At 44.9% G+C, this 17,225-nt stretch overlaps 1 protein-coding gene across 1 annotated transcript in view; it reads right to left on the bottom strand.

Annotated features, from left to right (window-relative positions):
* The window catches only part of LOC138288127 (uncharacterized), a 139,590-nt gene that overhangs the window by 37,495 nt on the left and 84,870 nt on the right, over positions 1-17,225 (bottom strand). Inside the window, exon 8 of the mRNA XM_069229386.1 lies at positions 11,765-11,883. Within this exon, the coding sequence (XP_069085487.1) occupies positions 11,765-11,883 (119 nt within the window). The remainder of the gene's footprint in view (positions 1-11,764; positions 11,884-17,225) is intronic.

Here is a 17,225-nt window from a genome sequence, read left to right as displayed (position 1 = left end):
GAGTTCTCTACCTGCGTTAACTCAGAAAAAAGGGGGTTAGGCTCTAAAGAGACATTAAAGTCTCCGGCTATGATGACAAAATGTGAGGGAAGAAAATCTGACACAAGAGCATTCAACAGGCAAATATTATTGGTAGTTTGACTTGAGGGACCTGGTCTATTATATATATTAAGACACCGGAGCAAAGGTCCCTGGTTGAACTTAATTGAAACTGCCAGTATATCAACCGAATCAACATATATTTCCTTCATTTCACCCACCTGGGAGATTTTTTTATCCATGTAATAAGACCCCTGCCCGCTCTCCCAGCTGCGGACGGGCGAGCCTTCGTACTAAATGAGCTATACCCCTGCCTGTAAACATTTGAAATAGCCCAAGTTTCCTGGAATAAGCAGATGTTAAAACGGTCAATAAACAGCCTCCAGTCCACATCATCAGCTTTATTCCATGAGATAAATGCAGGGTTGGGAGGCCCAGATCCCACGTGATCTCTGCAAGGGAACTCTTAGGTGCAGGTTGTATTTGAGCTCCTGATGGATTCTGCCATACTTAGATTTTCGGCTTGATCAAATCTCCTAAGAATAGTAGATTCTAAATCTGCTTCAGGTTCTGTTTGAGGATTACCCGCAGCAGAAAATAGATTATTGTTCTAAGGAGCTGGTGATAAACACAGTCAGTCAATGTCTGATAGGTCGCCTGCTCGCATTGTTCTCAATGGGCTCTGCTTCTCAGTCGAATTTGCGCGCTCCCTCCTAATGGCCACGGAATGCGCCCTCTCAAATAGAATTGGGTCCAAAGTTCCCATATTAAGTGACCCCTTGCTCAGGGTGGTAGGTGTCCCCTTGGTCAAAGAACCTCGCTCAGGTCAAGAACTTTTAAAGATGATATTTGAACCATTTCATAGAGGATTGCGTGCCTCCAAAGGTATCAAACCTTTTACCAGCTTGGGGCTGGATAACATTAACTCAATAGTATCCCAGTACCCTTCCGTCTCTGTATAACGTTTGACAGACATTATGGGGGTCATTGTGACCCCGGTGGTGAGTGTTAATGTGGCGGTGACAGCCAACAGGCTGGCGGTACATACCGCCACATTATGAGATTGGCGGGTTGGCTGCAGCCAACCCACCACTTCTCCACTCATACTGCCATGGCGGTTTGAGCCGCCGGGCCAGATATGTGTATCTCCAGCCCGGCGGCCGACATTATGAGTCTACCTACCACCATTGTTTTTGTGGCATTAGCCACCGGTAGGTGGCTCCCCCACCCCCTCCAAACACTCACCTAACACCCCCATCCATCCAAACACACCCCCACCCCTCTGATCCTCACAGACACACCCCTCATCCCCACCGATCCTCACAGATACACCCCTCCACCCCCCATACACGCACACACACACCACACATACACCCAATCACTCACACTGGCATACACGCATACTTCCAGACATGCTCGCACACATTCTTACACACTCACACTGACATGCAGACACGCACTCACTTCACCATTCTAACATGCATACACTCACACGCATACAACCACACAAATGCAACACCCACAGACGCATTCACACACACTCACACATTAATGGACACACTCAGACACACACACATACCACCCCACACAGTCCCAACCCCCCTCCTGTTGGAAACCCGACTTACCTTGGACGAGGAGGTCTTCCGGCAGGGAACAGGAAGGGGCGCTGCTACTGCCAGAAGCTCCCCGCCAGCAGATCGCCGCCAGGCCGTATCACAGGTCATGATACAGCTGGCGGCATTCTACTGGCATGGCGGTGCTTGTGATACCAGCACCAGCTTACCACAGTCCACCAGTATGATCAGTGCCAGATTTCTGCCCTTCTTGTGGCGGAAGTCCAGCAGTGATCATAATAGGGAAGATGGACGGTAGCCGTGGTGGTGGCATTTTGGCGGCCATCACAGCGGCGGTAGGCGTTTGTTACCTCGGATATCATAATGACCACCTATATCTGAATCTACAATAGAGCCACATTGTCCAACATGCCTTATCCAATTAATAACTTTGTTTTTTAGCGACAAACTGTCTTCTCGTGTATTAGGAGGTAGTGAAGGTACTTGACATATAGATTGGGTAGCCACTATTGTGAAATGTAGCAGAACGCTGCATGATGGTTGGATCCCATGCCATTTTCACACAGGGGCAAGCTGACGGTCGGGGCAATTTTGACCACTGGCCCTAGGTTGGTTAATGGAATTGGCCAAGGGTGCTCTCTCCCCAACGACAGGCCTATCAACTGGCCTGGAAGAGCCCTCACTGATCGTGTACCTCTGTTCTAAAAGAGTAGGCATGGAGGAACTCGAGCCTTCCTTTTGGGTGCATGCAAATTCCCTCTTCAATACAGTAGGTCGAAGAAGATGGAGTACCTCCATCATTATTTGTTTTAACTCCTTCACCTCTTCTTTTATACCAGCGATAAGAGTGGCCACTTCCTCCTGAGAGAGCTCTCCAATGGGCCGGTGGCTAGAAGTTTGTGCAGTTGGAACAGGTTTACTGAGACCAAAAGATTGGTAAAGGGCCCCCAATGGCAAAAAACGGTTTGTACAAGGAACATAGTGAACAGTTACACTGCATGTTGGAGCGCCCTCTGCAATTGAGTGTGGGGAACTAATTTTCATGACCTCTGCATTAGATCCTTCAGGTTCCCCAGGTTCCGCAAATATTATCGGGTTGTCTCTCTTACACACAGTATCTCCCTTGCTGGGCAATCTAGACTTAAAAAAGGGAGAGTGTGAGCTGCTTTTTGTCCCCTGCGTGGGGTGGGCTCACTTATCTTTCCTCTTTAACATAGACTCTACTACTTCATTCAGTGTGTCATTTTCATTGGTGACACAATTTGAGAGGTTATGAGAGATTTTATGAAGCTTGGGGATTTTTGATGAGGCTGCACCCGCTGCAGGACTCCTTTTTGCCTTACACTTCCCCATCCTACAGCTATATTAAAGATAGCAACAACTTTGTCAATGCGGTAACAAATGAAATAACCAGAGGCCACTCCCTACCTTAGTGCAAAGAGGACTGGCCCGGCCTCAGTCGGTATCTGAGGGGCACGGACGGGCCCGTCCTTGGCCAGGGCTTTGCCCTTGCGCACCCCACACTGCGGGAGTACTGCAGCGCTTTTAGACGCTGCTGGTGCTGCTTCCTGTTTTCTGGCACCGCCCCCTGGCCTGAGGGTTCTGGGGGTAGCGAATCCCTACTGCAAAGCGTCCCACGCTGCGGGAGTACTGAAGCCCTTTTAGGCGCGGTTGGTGCTGGTGCTGCTTCCTATCTTCTGGCGCCGCCTCCTGGCCTGAGGGTTCCTGGGGCAGCGAGTCCCCACTGCAACGCGTCCCACGCTGCGGGAGTACTGACGCCCTTTTAGGCGCTGTTGGTGCTGCTTCCTATCTTCTGGTGCTGCCTCCTAGCCTGAGGGATCCTGGGGCAGCGAGTCCCCACTGCAATGCATCCTGCGCTGAGTGGGGTACTCAAGTTCTTTTAACCGCTGCTGGTGCTGCTTCCTGTCTTCTGGTGCCACCCCCTGGCTTGAGGGTTCCTGGGGCAGCGAGTTCCCATTGCAACGCATCCCCACTTAACACAATATGAACACATTTTCAAATATATGTAAAAAGTAGCCCACCTCATTTGAACAGATGGTGAAACTGCTTGACCCATCTCTGCGTCTTCTTTCTTTGAGGCATCTAAACAGTAGTGCCTAGTGAATGTATGCCTATTCTTCAATGTAGTGGCTCTGCATATATCAGGTAATAAAACTCCAGCAAACAGGTTAATAGACTATACCACGCTCCTTGCTGAATGAGCACAAACGTAATGATCTTCTTGTTTTTTCATGGCAGAAGGCTATAGTTGCTGAGACCCAACGGCTACACTACTTCTCAAAGAAGCTGGTCCTTTTCTAGGAGAAAAAAATGCTATAATGAACTGTCCAGACTTTCTAAACAATTTAGTTCTGTCAATGTAGAATTTTAAGCATCCCTTAAAGTCTGAGACATGAAGACCTCTTTCTGTTGCATTAGCTGGGTTATGGAAAAGAGATTTCAATATGAGCAGTTCATTAAGATGAAAATCAGATGGGAAGTTAGGGATAAAGTGGATTAGGGATAAGATGAAGATTTTTTCTCAAAATTAACCTGTCATCCTGGAATTGAACAAATCGATGCTCAACAGTGAAGGCCTGAATTTTGCTGACCTCCTAGCAGAAGTGAGGGCCAGCAAAAGAGTAATTTTCCTAGAAAGATGCTTCAAATCAGACCTTTGAATTGGTTCAAGCCGACTTCTCATCAACTGCACTAAAACTGTGGTCAGTTGCCAAGAAATAGATAGATTTGCTTTAATTATGGAGTAAGCTCTAAAGAGCTCCCGAAAACATCCTTTATTATTATATTTGACCATAGTGACTTCTGATTTTAAGATTTCTTATATCTTGAAATTGCTGCAAAGTCGGACTTAACTTAATTATGAGAGACTAGAATGTGCCAGACGAAGGGCCTGATTTAGCTTTTCTCAGACAAGTTATTCCGTCACAACGGTGATGGATATCCTGTCTGCCGAAATCTAAATCCCATTGGACATGATGGGATTTAGACTTCAGTGGACAGGATACCCGTCACCATTGTGACAGAGTAACTTGTCTGCCAAGATCTAAATCAGGCCCTAAGTAAGTTGGTAAAACCTGTTTGGGGAGAGACAAAAAAAGGATGAATGTTGTTATGGGAGCACAACAGGCAAACAAGTCCTTTTTGTCTTGTATGTATTGTTTCAAGCCTCAGATCTTGCCTACGCGAAAACATCTTTGCATTCCTGGGATATTTCAGAGATGGATCACATTGTACTCAGGAGGCAAGCCGATAAATTGAGACTCCAGTGTCAGATGACCAACCTGGCACTTGTTCATTGAGAGCATTTTTGGAAACAGTCTGAACGGATCATGACATGGTCCGACATGAGGAGGAGTTCTTTGTACAATGCTGGAGCCACTATAATGAATTGACATGGCTCCCTTTTTCCCTTTTCATTTTCCTTTTGTTGAGCAGCCTGCGTATCAGAGGTAGAGGAGAGAAGACATAGGAAGATATCCCTGTCCATGCAACTCAGATGGCATCCACCTCATGAGGATATCTGCTGGCATAAAAGAGACATTTTCAATTGAGCAGGTGTTGCAAACAGATCTATGTGTTATATTTTTCTCATTTCTGGAAAATCCCTGACAAACGATGTTGGCTCAGGTCCCATTTGTGGCATTCTTGATGTTCTGCTCATAATGTCCTCCTACTGATTATCTATGCCTCGAATATGTTTCACTTAATTTGAATCTGTATGACCCATTTCTACAACTTTTGGGCTTCCATAGAGAGCAGATGCGATTCTGTTCCTCCTTTCTTTTTCAGGTATAACATAGTTGTCGTATTGTCTGTACACACCAGTACCACAAACTTCTTTATGCTCAGGAGAAAAGCCTGAAGGCCTAGAGCTACTGTTCTAAGGGTCAGCAATTTATGTGCATCTTCGTTTCCGGAAGTGACCACTTGCTGGTTACATTGGTGTCCTGCAGAAAAGCTCCCCCATCCTTCCATGGACACATCCGTGATGATTATGTAGTACTGAGGTTGTGTGCAGACAAACGTCAGGCATGTTGTTTTTCTGCATCCACCAGGTCATGGGCTAGTTTCATTTACAAAGTCATCTTGACAACGTCGTCGAAAAATCCTTGCATTTTATTCTGCTGTTTAACTTTTCTTCTAATGACCCCTCGTAGAGATGGCTATTTGGTATTACAGGGATGCAAGAAAAACATCAGCCCCAGGAAAGACTTGTTCAAGCAATCTTCTTCTCCAGAGGGATCGTGCTAGACTCACCATCCTTTGAATCCTGTGTTCTTTGGGGAAGGCTTTGCAAGAGATCGTACTGCTCCCAGAAATGAATGGATGAATGGAAACATGATTTTTCCTTGTTGATTTATAGCCCCAAACCTTCAAAAACTTGGAGGCAGACACCCATGTATTGCTCAACAGCTTGAAAGGATGGTCCTTTTATGAGCCAGTCGTCCAGGTAGGGAAAACCAAGTGAATGTTCCTTCTTAAATAAGCTGCCACTGGCGCCAAGCATGTGGTGAAAATTAGATGAGCAGATTTTAAATCAAAGGGAAGGACTTTGACTTGATAATGGTACCTGGTCACCTCGAACCTTAGGTACCTTCTGTGTTTTTTTTTTTTATGAGTGAGGATATGAAAATAAGTTTCCTGGTAGTCTACAGAGGCCATGAAATCCCTTGAGTTTAGCAATTTTAGAATCTCCTGCAACATGACCATCCTGAACATTTCTTTCTTAATATACTTGCTCAGCTGTCAAATCTAACAACTGTATCCATTTGCCGGATTTCTTCTTTATGAGAAAGAAACTGGAAAAGAAACCTACGTACAGGGCCCTCCTCTATGGCTTCCTTGTGCAGGAGCGACTGAATTTTCTACTTTAACAGACAATGACGGTGTGGCCTCCTGAGAGGTGGATTTCAAGGAGGGTTTTGAATAAATTTGAGTCTGGAGCCGTAATGGATTAGATGGAATACCTACTAATCTTAAGAGATGGAGCTCCAGTTCTTTAGAAGGTTGAAAGGCGTTTGCCCCCAAATAAAGTTGAGTGTGGTGATTGAACGAGCAGGGGAGGGTTAGTGTCACCGGCTTCTACTTGATTGCTGTCCTTATCCTGTCATTGCCATCTTTTTTCTGGAAGTCTTCCTTGAATAGGTTGCGGTCAGTTGAAGCCAGTATTGTTATTGTGAATAGTGTTGATGGTAACCTTACTGAGACTGCAGGTAGGGTTGAAATCGGTTTGACCGATAGTCTCCTTTAAACAAATACTACCCACTTCCTCTGGCACCATGAAACAGCTGCAAACGACATTGCTGTAATACTCCCAAAGACCTTACTGTCTGTGTATCTAATTTTATTGAAGGGGGTAATCATGCGATTCCAGAATAGAGCCATCATATGGCATGCATAGTATATGTGAATGTGTGGTCTGAAAGAAGTCACCTTCACTCACCCTTGTCATCTTAAGAGAGCTCGAAATTACATTGCGGCTATATCTATTGCAGTATCGATTCATTTCAGAAGTTCTCTCACACTCTCGAATGATGGCTTTTGTTTCTTTCCATTTGCCTTCTGGAAACTAATCTATAAATTACCCCAGAAAAGACCACATTTGATGGTCATAGCTTCCCAGAATAGCCAAAGCATTGGAAGCTCTAATGGTCATAGCAGTCATAGCTGAAAACCTTTTCATAAAATTGTCCCGATGCCTACCGTCCTTGTCAGGAGTAGGACGCAAGGGCTGGTAGGATTTCGAGTGACTCTGTGTGGCTTGCATGACCACTGAGTCTGTCTTCGGGGACGAATAAGGCCAGCTAGGGAATCCTCCAGGGCTTTGTATTTTTTGTCAAATCAGGGCACCACTGACGCTGCTGTAACAGGGGTTTTCATTAATTTTAAACCCTCCATCCATATGTAATCCATGACAGGAATGGACTTTAACAACTTTCTAGAAGTCTCCTTAAAGTCGAAAATGAAGCAGTCAGTTTGTACTACTGGTCCTGGAAGATCAAATATTTTGGAAGGTCTTTCCAGAAAGACATTGGAAGCTCCCTATATTGTCTAGAGGCGAACTAGCAGCAGGTGGTGTTGGAAGGGCCAAGAGCGGTGCTATATATTCATCTCATTCTTCTCCTGTGGCAGTTGACTGATCATAAACAATCTTTGCCTCTTCTGACTTGTCATCATCCTTGTCCACAGGATCATCATTGATGGTGATAGTCTCCAATATTCTGGGCTGTGCAGTTTATCACTGCTGTGTTACAGGACATTTCCCCTAAAGTGGTAACTGAGGTGAACGTGAGGCAGAAGTATCCTGAGGAACTGATGTCTGTTGTACCTGTAGAGGAGGACTGCCTGAATCTGGGAATCTCTTATATAACTCACTGACCATCTGACGAAGGTCTTTCACCAGACACAGAGGAACTTGTATCATATGTTCCTAATATGATTATTCATCATATAAGCCTTCATAAGTATGATGTTCTTGAACAGCTTCATATCTAGCCTTCGTTTGATGCTTATCCTTGAAATAACAGTCCCCTTCCACCTAGCCAGTACCATAACCATCCTCATCATCTATGTCCTGGCACTTAACATGCAGTTGAGAAGGTCTGTACGTAGCACCAAAAGGACCATCATCGTCATCTGAGCCTTCCACTTCCAAGAGACACAAAGGAGTTGATGGTTAGACTTTATTTGGTGAGGCCTGGCCCATTGGTAACTAGCTCCTCCATTGGTCTTGTAGGAAGATCCATCGATAGTGCAAGTCTAATCTTAAAGTAGGCCTCAGGTCCGGCTGTCAACATGGGTGGCTGCAATATACTCGTCAACGTACTTGTTATCGCTGGCTTCAACACTGCCATGGTCGTTGTTGTAATTGTCGACATAGAAGTTGATGACAATCCTGCAGACGGCTTCTTCCTAGGTGCATGATTCTTCAACAGTGGAACCACAGATGACTTCCTAATCTCTGAGGAATAAAGAAGTAAATTCACTGATAGAGTTGACGGCTTAGACCTGTTTTTTTGCTTTCTTCACTGACACAAAAGGGAAGGATCTTTTCCACTAGAATGAAGAGGGGCTCATGCTTATCTGTGTCATCAATCTTGTGTACCTTTTTAGAGCGCTGCAATGAGGAGTCTTTATCATCTTGCCTCTCACTTTTCTAGGCTTTTCTGAGAGGAGATGGCACTCTCACTCATTCCCAAATACAGGAGTTTCAATTACTGCTTCTTCTAAGGCCACAAAAAATAGCTTGGCCTCCCTGTCCTCAAGGGCTTTGGCAGGGAATGTACATCAGTACTTGCATTCCCTAGGTTTATGTTCAGTATGCAAACACAATGAGCATTCCTTATATAGGTCCTGAAAAAAGTTTGCCACAGGATTTGCAAGGTCGAAAAAGAGCTTTTTAGATTTTTCTGACATGATGTTTTCTGTTAGTATTTAAAAGCCAAGTTGTTACCTTCTGTTAGATGGCAGTTGGAGTTCAGCCAAAGCAAAAATATAGAGATATCAGTTGTCAAACTGAAGGACTGAACAGAGCTCAAGGAAACTCCCTTCACAAAACGTGCAGCAAGAAATCTGAGGTATGGTGGCCCTTGAGGGGGACAGTGATGCACGAGCTGTTCTCCAATTGGCTGGAGTTTGGTTCTTTCTAACACGATGTGAATTGGTTAAAAATGTCAGATGATTAAGATTTACTCTTCAATGCTTCTCTTTACACTGCTTATTACAATTACTGCGGGACTCTCATCTTGACACTGGGGAAGATTCAAGCATGTGAACCTATGAAAGAGAAACAGGTCTACTTTTGTGGCAAAAAAACAGACATTGTTACTGGAAGGCATCGAGGGAAGTGTGGCTTTTTTTTCTTGGTCCATACAAGCCCCAGCCCTCAAACAAAATGTAACAAACCTAGCAGTACTCATTGATTTAAACCTCTGTCTAGATATTATAAACTAGCAACCTTAATTATTCACACTATTGAGACAATACATTCACACTTCTAGAATATAAAAAGACAAACAGAGATCGGATAATGATCACTCTGATGGGTATGGTAGTGATGTATAAGTATGCCTACACTGTGCATTGCAAACAGGAGTCTTCTCTAAACCATAACATCAGTGTTTCACTCTTTAACATTAGAAGAATTTCAGCACTTCATACCCATAGAAAGACCTCCGGTTTCCCTTGGAACCACTATTTCTCAAAATGTAAGAGTTCCTGCAGAGTTCACTTCTAATAACATTTGTGGCCTGTATTTGACAACCTGATTACCACAACAGTAATATTCCTAATCAATAAAATGTGCTGTGGTGACGTGCATTCACAATCAGCTTAAATTACATCCAACCACTACAGCCAGAGTTTTCAACCAAATTATTACTTTATATTTCCGGTCAGCTTCTTTGAAAGGTGTTACATCCAACTTTGAAACCTTTTTACTTCACCCAGATATGGATGGATACTAAAATACGTGTTGTTGACATTGCATTGCAGACAGCCATCAACTGTCAACCAGTGATTACCAAACGTAGGTCATTTCATTAAAATCTTCACTGTCAAGGAGAAAAGTCACCAACATTTTGTTTGCACACCAAATAAATCTATTGTGATTTTAAGTTCGGAAATTACCACATACAGGTAACAATGATGTTTCAAGACAGTTGGCTGCGATTAGAGTGGGCTTCTGCTTAAGACGAGCCATAAAGCTGACTTAACAAGAGAGACAGAAAGAGAGGTCGAGAGAGGGAAAGGGGCAAGGAAAGAGAACGAGTGGAAGAGAGAAACACTAGTGAATGTTGTCAAAATGTTCAATTGAAGGGGACACTCATGAGAAAAGTTGACATGCAGTCGCCTTACCAAAGAAATAAACAAAAATAATCCACAGATACAGAAGGCCAAGTTTATCAGAAATGCCCTTAGATTGCAGAAGGAAATCGTAATCGGAAGAACCAAGCAGGAGATTCTAACTGAAGGAACCTGCGTACTTCACATGGTAAAGGGGAATTTCTGCACATCAACTAGTCCCCACCCACTGGAAAGAGATGCAGTTTTGACACACAAGAAGGTGATGAGTCTGGGATCAAAATATGTAGCGGATTCATTTCTGCTCACTCATTTACTTGATGGTGTCATTCTATAGATAACTGATGGAATGGAGGAAACAACAAGAACAGTCTGTCAGTAATGGTCGGATCACAAGCAACTTCAGAGGCAGTGGCATACCTCGCTCACGCCAATAGAAATGAAACTTTCAATAGGCTTTCCTCAAAGGCTAGTAAGTGAATCAAATCCAAGTGAGAACATGTATGGCAAAAGAGACATTTAAATGTCTTTTAGTCTCCAGATACATCCACAAATATGTACCCCTGTGTGAAGTTAAAACTCAAGCTTCCCCATACCCTGTACACATGATTAATGTAATGCAGCACTACCCATGTGTTAAGAGGGGTTATACATTTTCGGCTTCACATAGAGTTGATGATAGCTGTAGGAAGGGGTACAATAAGTCAGATCACACGGAAATTAAAAAATGTACCATTTTGACAAATTTTCTCTAGGAAGTATTCTCTGCCAAACCCATACATTTGCAAGATTGGATAAGCAGTGACCCTCACTAGAATGTAGCCTACGCAGCCAAAATAACATTATACAAAAGGGTGAAAGCGGTCTCCCACAGACAGCATATTTTCAGTTTTGTCATTCTGTTGCTCAGTTTTAAATACAATTATGAGAATAAATGTTAAAAAAAAAAAAAAAAGTCAAATGAGCACTCTGTTGGTTAAAGGGCTAGGAAAGCATTAGAGACAGAAGCCCATTTATTAGTTTAGCTAAATATTGCCCCTTATTTTCTATAACGAGGCTGCCTGTGAGTCTTTGCTCAAGTTCCCATGTTCAGGCATGGGTTGAGCCAAAAGCATAAATTACTGGAAATGGCCAGAAGAAATATTTGTCACCAACTGGACAGAGCTTTTCTAACCCTCCAGAAAGAGCTGTACATCTCAGATCCTGCCCTGGGATCCTTCATTTCTGTGGTATTTCAGAAGTCTGAAAAAATATTATCCCCGCAAGTCACCAAAAAAAAAGTGTACAGGGTAGAGACCTCATTTTGGGGGGAAAACAGAAGTCCTTACCGATCATCCTTGTAGCTCACAACATCTGTTAGGATTCTAACTTCAGCAGGTTTCTCAAACACAGCATCCGGCTCGGTGTAAACTGGTCCCAAATTGATGGCATTGTTGATATGACCAAGCTGTTAAGGTCAAGTCAAATAAAACAGATAAAATACTCATGAAACCTTGGCATAATAAGCAAACAGAAATATAAATCAAAATAAAACAGAAAAATATGCAGGAAACCAGAATAATAAACCATTCATTAATCCTGATTATCAGTCCTCATAGTATGTAGGGAGGTTTGAGCACAGATGAGCACATTGGGGTTATGGAATTTTGAACAGCATCACAATTAAGAAGTATTACCAACTCAAAACCACATAAACATAGCCTTGTGAGGGTGCAAGGGTGTGTACGTTGGTGCAGGACAGCACATTGTGCGTCTGTGCAAGGAAAGGACTGGAATGTGCTATATCATGTTAAATATAGCACACTCCTGCCCTTTCACACAGCCTAGCAAGGAGTGTTACTGCCCTGTGTTGCGCTGAGTGAAATAATGATAAATCTGCCCCCTGGTAGCTATCATTGCAGATTTGGGAAGGTTATCAATCAATTGTGTAGGACACATATTTTGGTACTTTAGAGGTGGTTAGTGTAGATAAGTGATGATAAATTCTATGTCAGAATTGGAGGGAAGGATTATGCTGTTTTTTTTTTTTTATGTTGCCAGCAGCCGAGAACCACAATAACACATCAGTCCGTCCAGCTTGGATCCAACATATCTCCTCAAGATCCTCTGTAGACCTTCTTTCCCCTTCTTTCTTTGCTGTTCCAGCAGCCAGCAGTTAAGTACTTTAGTCTCTGTGTATTAGCCTTTTGTTACTGGAAAGTTGTTTTTCCCCCCACATTCTTGTTTTTGCTTATAATGCAACCACATTAGATACCGTAGAGTTAGTAATTTGACTTTGTTGCTCTAATTGGCCTCACTTGCTTAATGTGGTTAATATTTTTCACTGGTTAATATTTCTTTTCACTGTCTAGTGCGGCCGCTGGAACGCTTAGATGCCGGACCCATTCGTTTCTGGACGATTCTGGTAGAATACGGCCTCTGCGTGAGGCGCAATTTGGCTCGTGCGCAGAGCAGTCCTTCTGGCTGCATGAGGGTATCGTGCCATTGATTCTCAAGCTCAGGCCCCTGCTGTGGCCAGGGCGTGCATCGCTTCGGATTCAAGCAAGAAGTGCGGCCAGCCAGTATCCTCCCTGTGGGTGTCCTTTTAGCTGGCAAATATTGCCAGTATCTCATAGCTGCCGCCTCAAGTCTGAACGCCCCTGCGTTGATCTGTAATTGTTTTTCTTACACCACACGGCAATTAGTGGTGATCGGACGCCGACCCAGAGGAGTGTTGTCCCCAGTAATCCTAGTGGGGTATTTTTGGGCACCAGGTGCACACAACTGGTATAAAAAGTCAGAGTATATACCTCTCACTATGATTTACTTGGGTTTCCCCAGTAAGCCCTTACTATTGAAGATGCTGTATATTCTTACCTGGAGGAGAAAAGCATAACTTACCTCTCCATAGATGACAATTTTTATGAGGTAATGGATGCTCCATTACCAGAGCGCTATCTGTGGCTGTAGCGCCCCTAGAGAGGAAACTCCTACTTACGGCAGCGCAGTGCCAAAAAACCCTCTCCCCAAGGGAAGGCTCTCTTGGACCTTTGGTCCCCCTACCTCTAGGACAGCCTACCCCGCAACCCTAGGAGGGCAAAAGGAAGCGTGCAGACAACTCCGGTGCTGATCAGGATGTGGTGGATAGATTGATAAGGGTCTATCTCAGCCACTCGCTATCTTGGCCCATCAACACTCCTGGCTCCTCCCAAAACAGAAAATCCAGGGAGCACCTTACCCCCATTCTGGGTCCCTCCCCTTATCCAGATGTGCTTGCAGATGACGACTCGCCAAACACTTCAGATCGGGACAGGGAACCAGATAAACCTGGGAGTCCTCCTGCCACTTCTGTGCCCACAGAAGACAACATGAGCGAGGACAAACATCCTCAGGACGCCAGGTTCGATATGTTAGACCCAGATGATCTCCTACATGCACGTTCAGAGGACTAGACACCAGCATCTAAGGTGCCCACCTATGTGGCTGGTCATACAAAGCCAAATCGATAAGAAATTTGCAACCTCCTTCGAGTGGAATGCCCACAACCTTTCCTTGAGGGCAAAGTGGTGTTGATGTCAAAAATTGAAACACAGATGGCCACCTTCCTGAACAAATATATTAGAGACCCTAAAAAAAAAAAAAGCATAGACCGTTCCTGGCGTTCATGCCAGGATAAACATCTGGATGCAGCTGGCCTCCTTTCCAAGATATCTGATATGGCTGAGGACGCCAAGGTGTCCGGCTACTTGATTTCCCCACAGACCTTATCAGGCTGGGCTCAGCGAGCCATTGTATTTTTGGGAAATGCCAATTGTGCTATTTCCACTGAGCACTGCCTCCCTCCGTTAACAAAGATACATCCTAAACTGGGATATTTGGAGACCTCAGAAACCGGCCCCATTGCCCAAGAGTCTTTTTGGAGATCATTTTGTCTGGGAATTATGGAAATTTGCAGCCACCTTTAATTCCCAACCTGGAGGCATCTACCTCAGATGTGTGGGTTCTTCAATCTATTCAAGGTTTCCATATAGAGTTCTATGGTTCCCCTTTTCAACCCTCCAAACTAGCCTCTTGTTTTCTCCACCTTCCACGCCACTCTGGTGGACTCCGAAGTGGCAGACATTATGGCGAAAGGCACAATTGCTCCGATTCAAATTCATCCCTCAGGTTTCTTCAGCAACCTCTTCCTGGTGGACAGGACGGACTGGGGTCAATACCCAATAATTAACTTGAAAGAATTAAAGGAATGGTTGGTTTTCCGCCACTTCAAGATGGAGGGGATCCATATCCTCCAGAATCTCTTGCAGGTAAACTATTGGATGGTACTTCTGCACCCCACATCAGCGTTTTCTCCAATTCTAGTGGCGTCTTCAGTACTCTCCTCAGCATCATGGTGCTTCACAAAAATCCTGAAGCCCGTGGTGGAACATCTTCTGGCCAGAGGTATCGGTCTCATTGTTAGCTGGACAACATTCTCCTTATGAATCAGCATCTAATAAAACTGATGAAATACTTGCAGATGACTGTTACTCTCATGGAGTCACTAGGATTTGCCATGAACTAGCATAAATCAGTGATGTCACCAACCCAATATATGGTCTTCCTGGGTTTTGCGGTGGATAAGGGCTACACGACCCTCAGTCTTCAGTCTCAGAAACGAACATCACCCAGATTGTGGATCTCCTCTCATCCTCCATCCAGGCCATATTTCTGGGGGCCCTGCACTAGTGGCCTTGCAGTGTCTGAAGGCCTACCACCTAAGACGCGGTCTCACCTACGCACAACAGATTCCGCTGTGAGAGGAAGCCAGAGAAGAACTGTGTATATGGGAGCCTGCAACAACCAGGCCATCTTTGGATCCCGGCCCGATCTGCAAATCGAATCTGATGCCATTGGCACAGGCTGGGGAGCACACTGTAGGGAGTTCTCCACCATAGAAAAGTGGTCTCCTTCAGAAAAGACACTCCTCAAAGTGTCTGGAGTTGATGGTGGGGTCTTTTGTGGTAAAATGCTGGATTAAGGGTAGGATGATGGACAACGTGGCAGCAGTGCAGTATGTATAAGTCACCTCGGAAGAACAAGGTTCATGGTTCTTTTTGACTTGGCCCAGACCTTTTGGCAGTCTGCCCGGAGAATCAGATTTCTGTGACAGCAGAGCATCAGATCGATCAGACTGCTATCCCACCACTAGCAGGACATGAGTCTATGGAAATTAGATCCCCATGTTTTCAGGGAATTTCAGAGCATGTAGGGTCCTTTCGTGGAGGATCTGTTTGCCTCCTGTCTAGACCATCAAGTAGCCAGATACTTCAGCTGGAGGCTGGACCCCAATGCAACGGATGCATTTCTACAAGATTGAGGGAAGGAGACTGGGTACACTTTTCCCCCCATTCGCCATGATAAGACTCTCCACTCAAGTCCGATGGCAGCAAGCAGACGTAGCAGTGATTTTCCTGATATGGAGATCTCAAGTATGGTTTCCAGTGCTGATGGACCTTTTTTGGGATTCCCCCATCTGTTTACCCTTATTTCCGGTTCTCTTCAAGAATCCCCCAGGCAACCATCACGGTCTAGTGCTGGACAGTTCACTGAATCTCATGGCTTGGGCAATTGCAGGGAATGTTGGAAAGTCCCAGAGCTTTCAGGGCTGGCTGCGGACTTATTCTCCAAGGCATGGGCAGACAGCACTATCAAACAGTACTGATCGCCTTGGACTAGATGGCTGGGTTGGTGCAGTCAACAACATCTGGATCCTGTGGGGACCGAAATCGTCCACATTTGAATTTTCTTGCCTCCTTGGCTTCAAAGGGAATGGCTTATAGATCCAGCAATACCTTCTATTCAGTGATCTTTGCAGGCAATGTCCAGATTGGAGATCACCCTGTGGGGGAACATCCTTTGGTGTGTAAACTCCTCGGGATTTGGTTGTCCATTCCTCCAGAACCTAGATACTCCATGTTGCGGGATGTCATTATGGTACTGAATTTGTTTGTCTCATGGCCTTCTAGTATTTGTCACATTAACAGATGTCAGCGAAACTGGTTATTATGTTGTTATGCCTCATTTCTTGCAGGAGGATTTCACATGTTAGAGCCCTAGACATAACAGGTAGAGTATTTACCCTAGATGGGGTTACTTTTCATATTTCGAGAAGAAATAAGTGCAATTCTTATGTGATTTCATATCCTAATTTTCCGGATGACCCGAAGTTATGTGTGGTGCATGCAATTAAGATGTATGAGTCCACGACAGAGGATATTTATCCCCATTGGGAACGACAATTGCTGACTGCCCTGACAAAACCCCAGAAGGTGGTCTCTTTTCCCACCATTGTTAGATGGGTAAAATGAGCCAAACAACATGGGGCCGACCGGGTGAAGAGGTCAAAGATGTTGCAAGATTTAAAATGGAGTCCTATGGAGACTGGGGGCAATCAGAATCAGGCCTGCTTGGAGGTAGGTACCCACGTCTTCGGAGTGCAGACCTGGGAGGTTTAGGTGAGAACCTGGGTTGGGGGATGCAGGGGGGAGGTCAGCACCAAACATACACCCTCAGTAGCGCTGGGGTGGCCGGGTGCAGCGTGCAAACACAGCGTTGGGCTCCCAATGCTTTTCAACAGAGGGACCTGGGGGGGTCACAAAGATGCTGCAGGCTAGGAACAGGTGGTCAGTTCCAGAAAAATACAGACAGGGAAAGGAGGAGGGATGTCTGCTGAACGTTACTGGACCGGTGGTCGTATTCCCCAAGGCCAGGGGACTGCGGTGCATGGGTACCTTTAGGCGTCGGAAATCTTCCTCCGGTTCTCTCATG

This window comes from Pleurodeles waltl, chromosome 4_1 (assembly GCF_031143425.1).
Source record: "Pleurodeles waltl isolate 20211129_DDA chromosome 4_1, aPleWal1.hap1.20221129, whole genome shotgun sequence".
NCBI classification, from domain to species: Eukaryota; Metazoa; Chordata; class Amphibia; order Caudata; family Salamandridae; genus Pleurodeles; species Pleurodeles waltl.
This window is presented reverse-complemented; position numbering and strand designations above follow the sequence as displayed.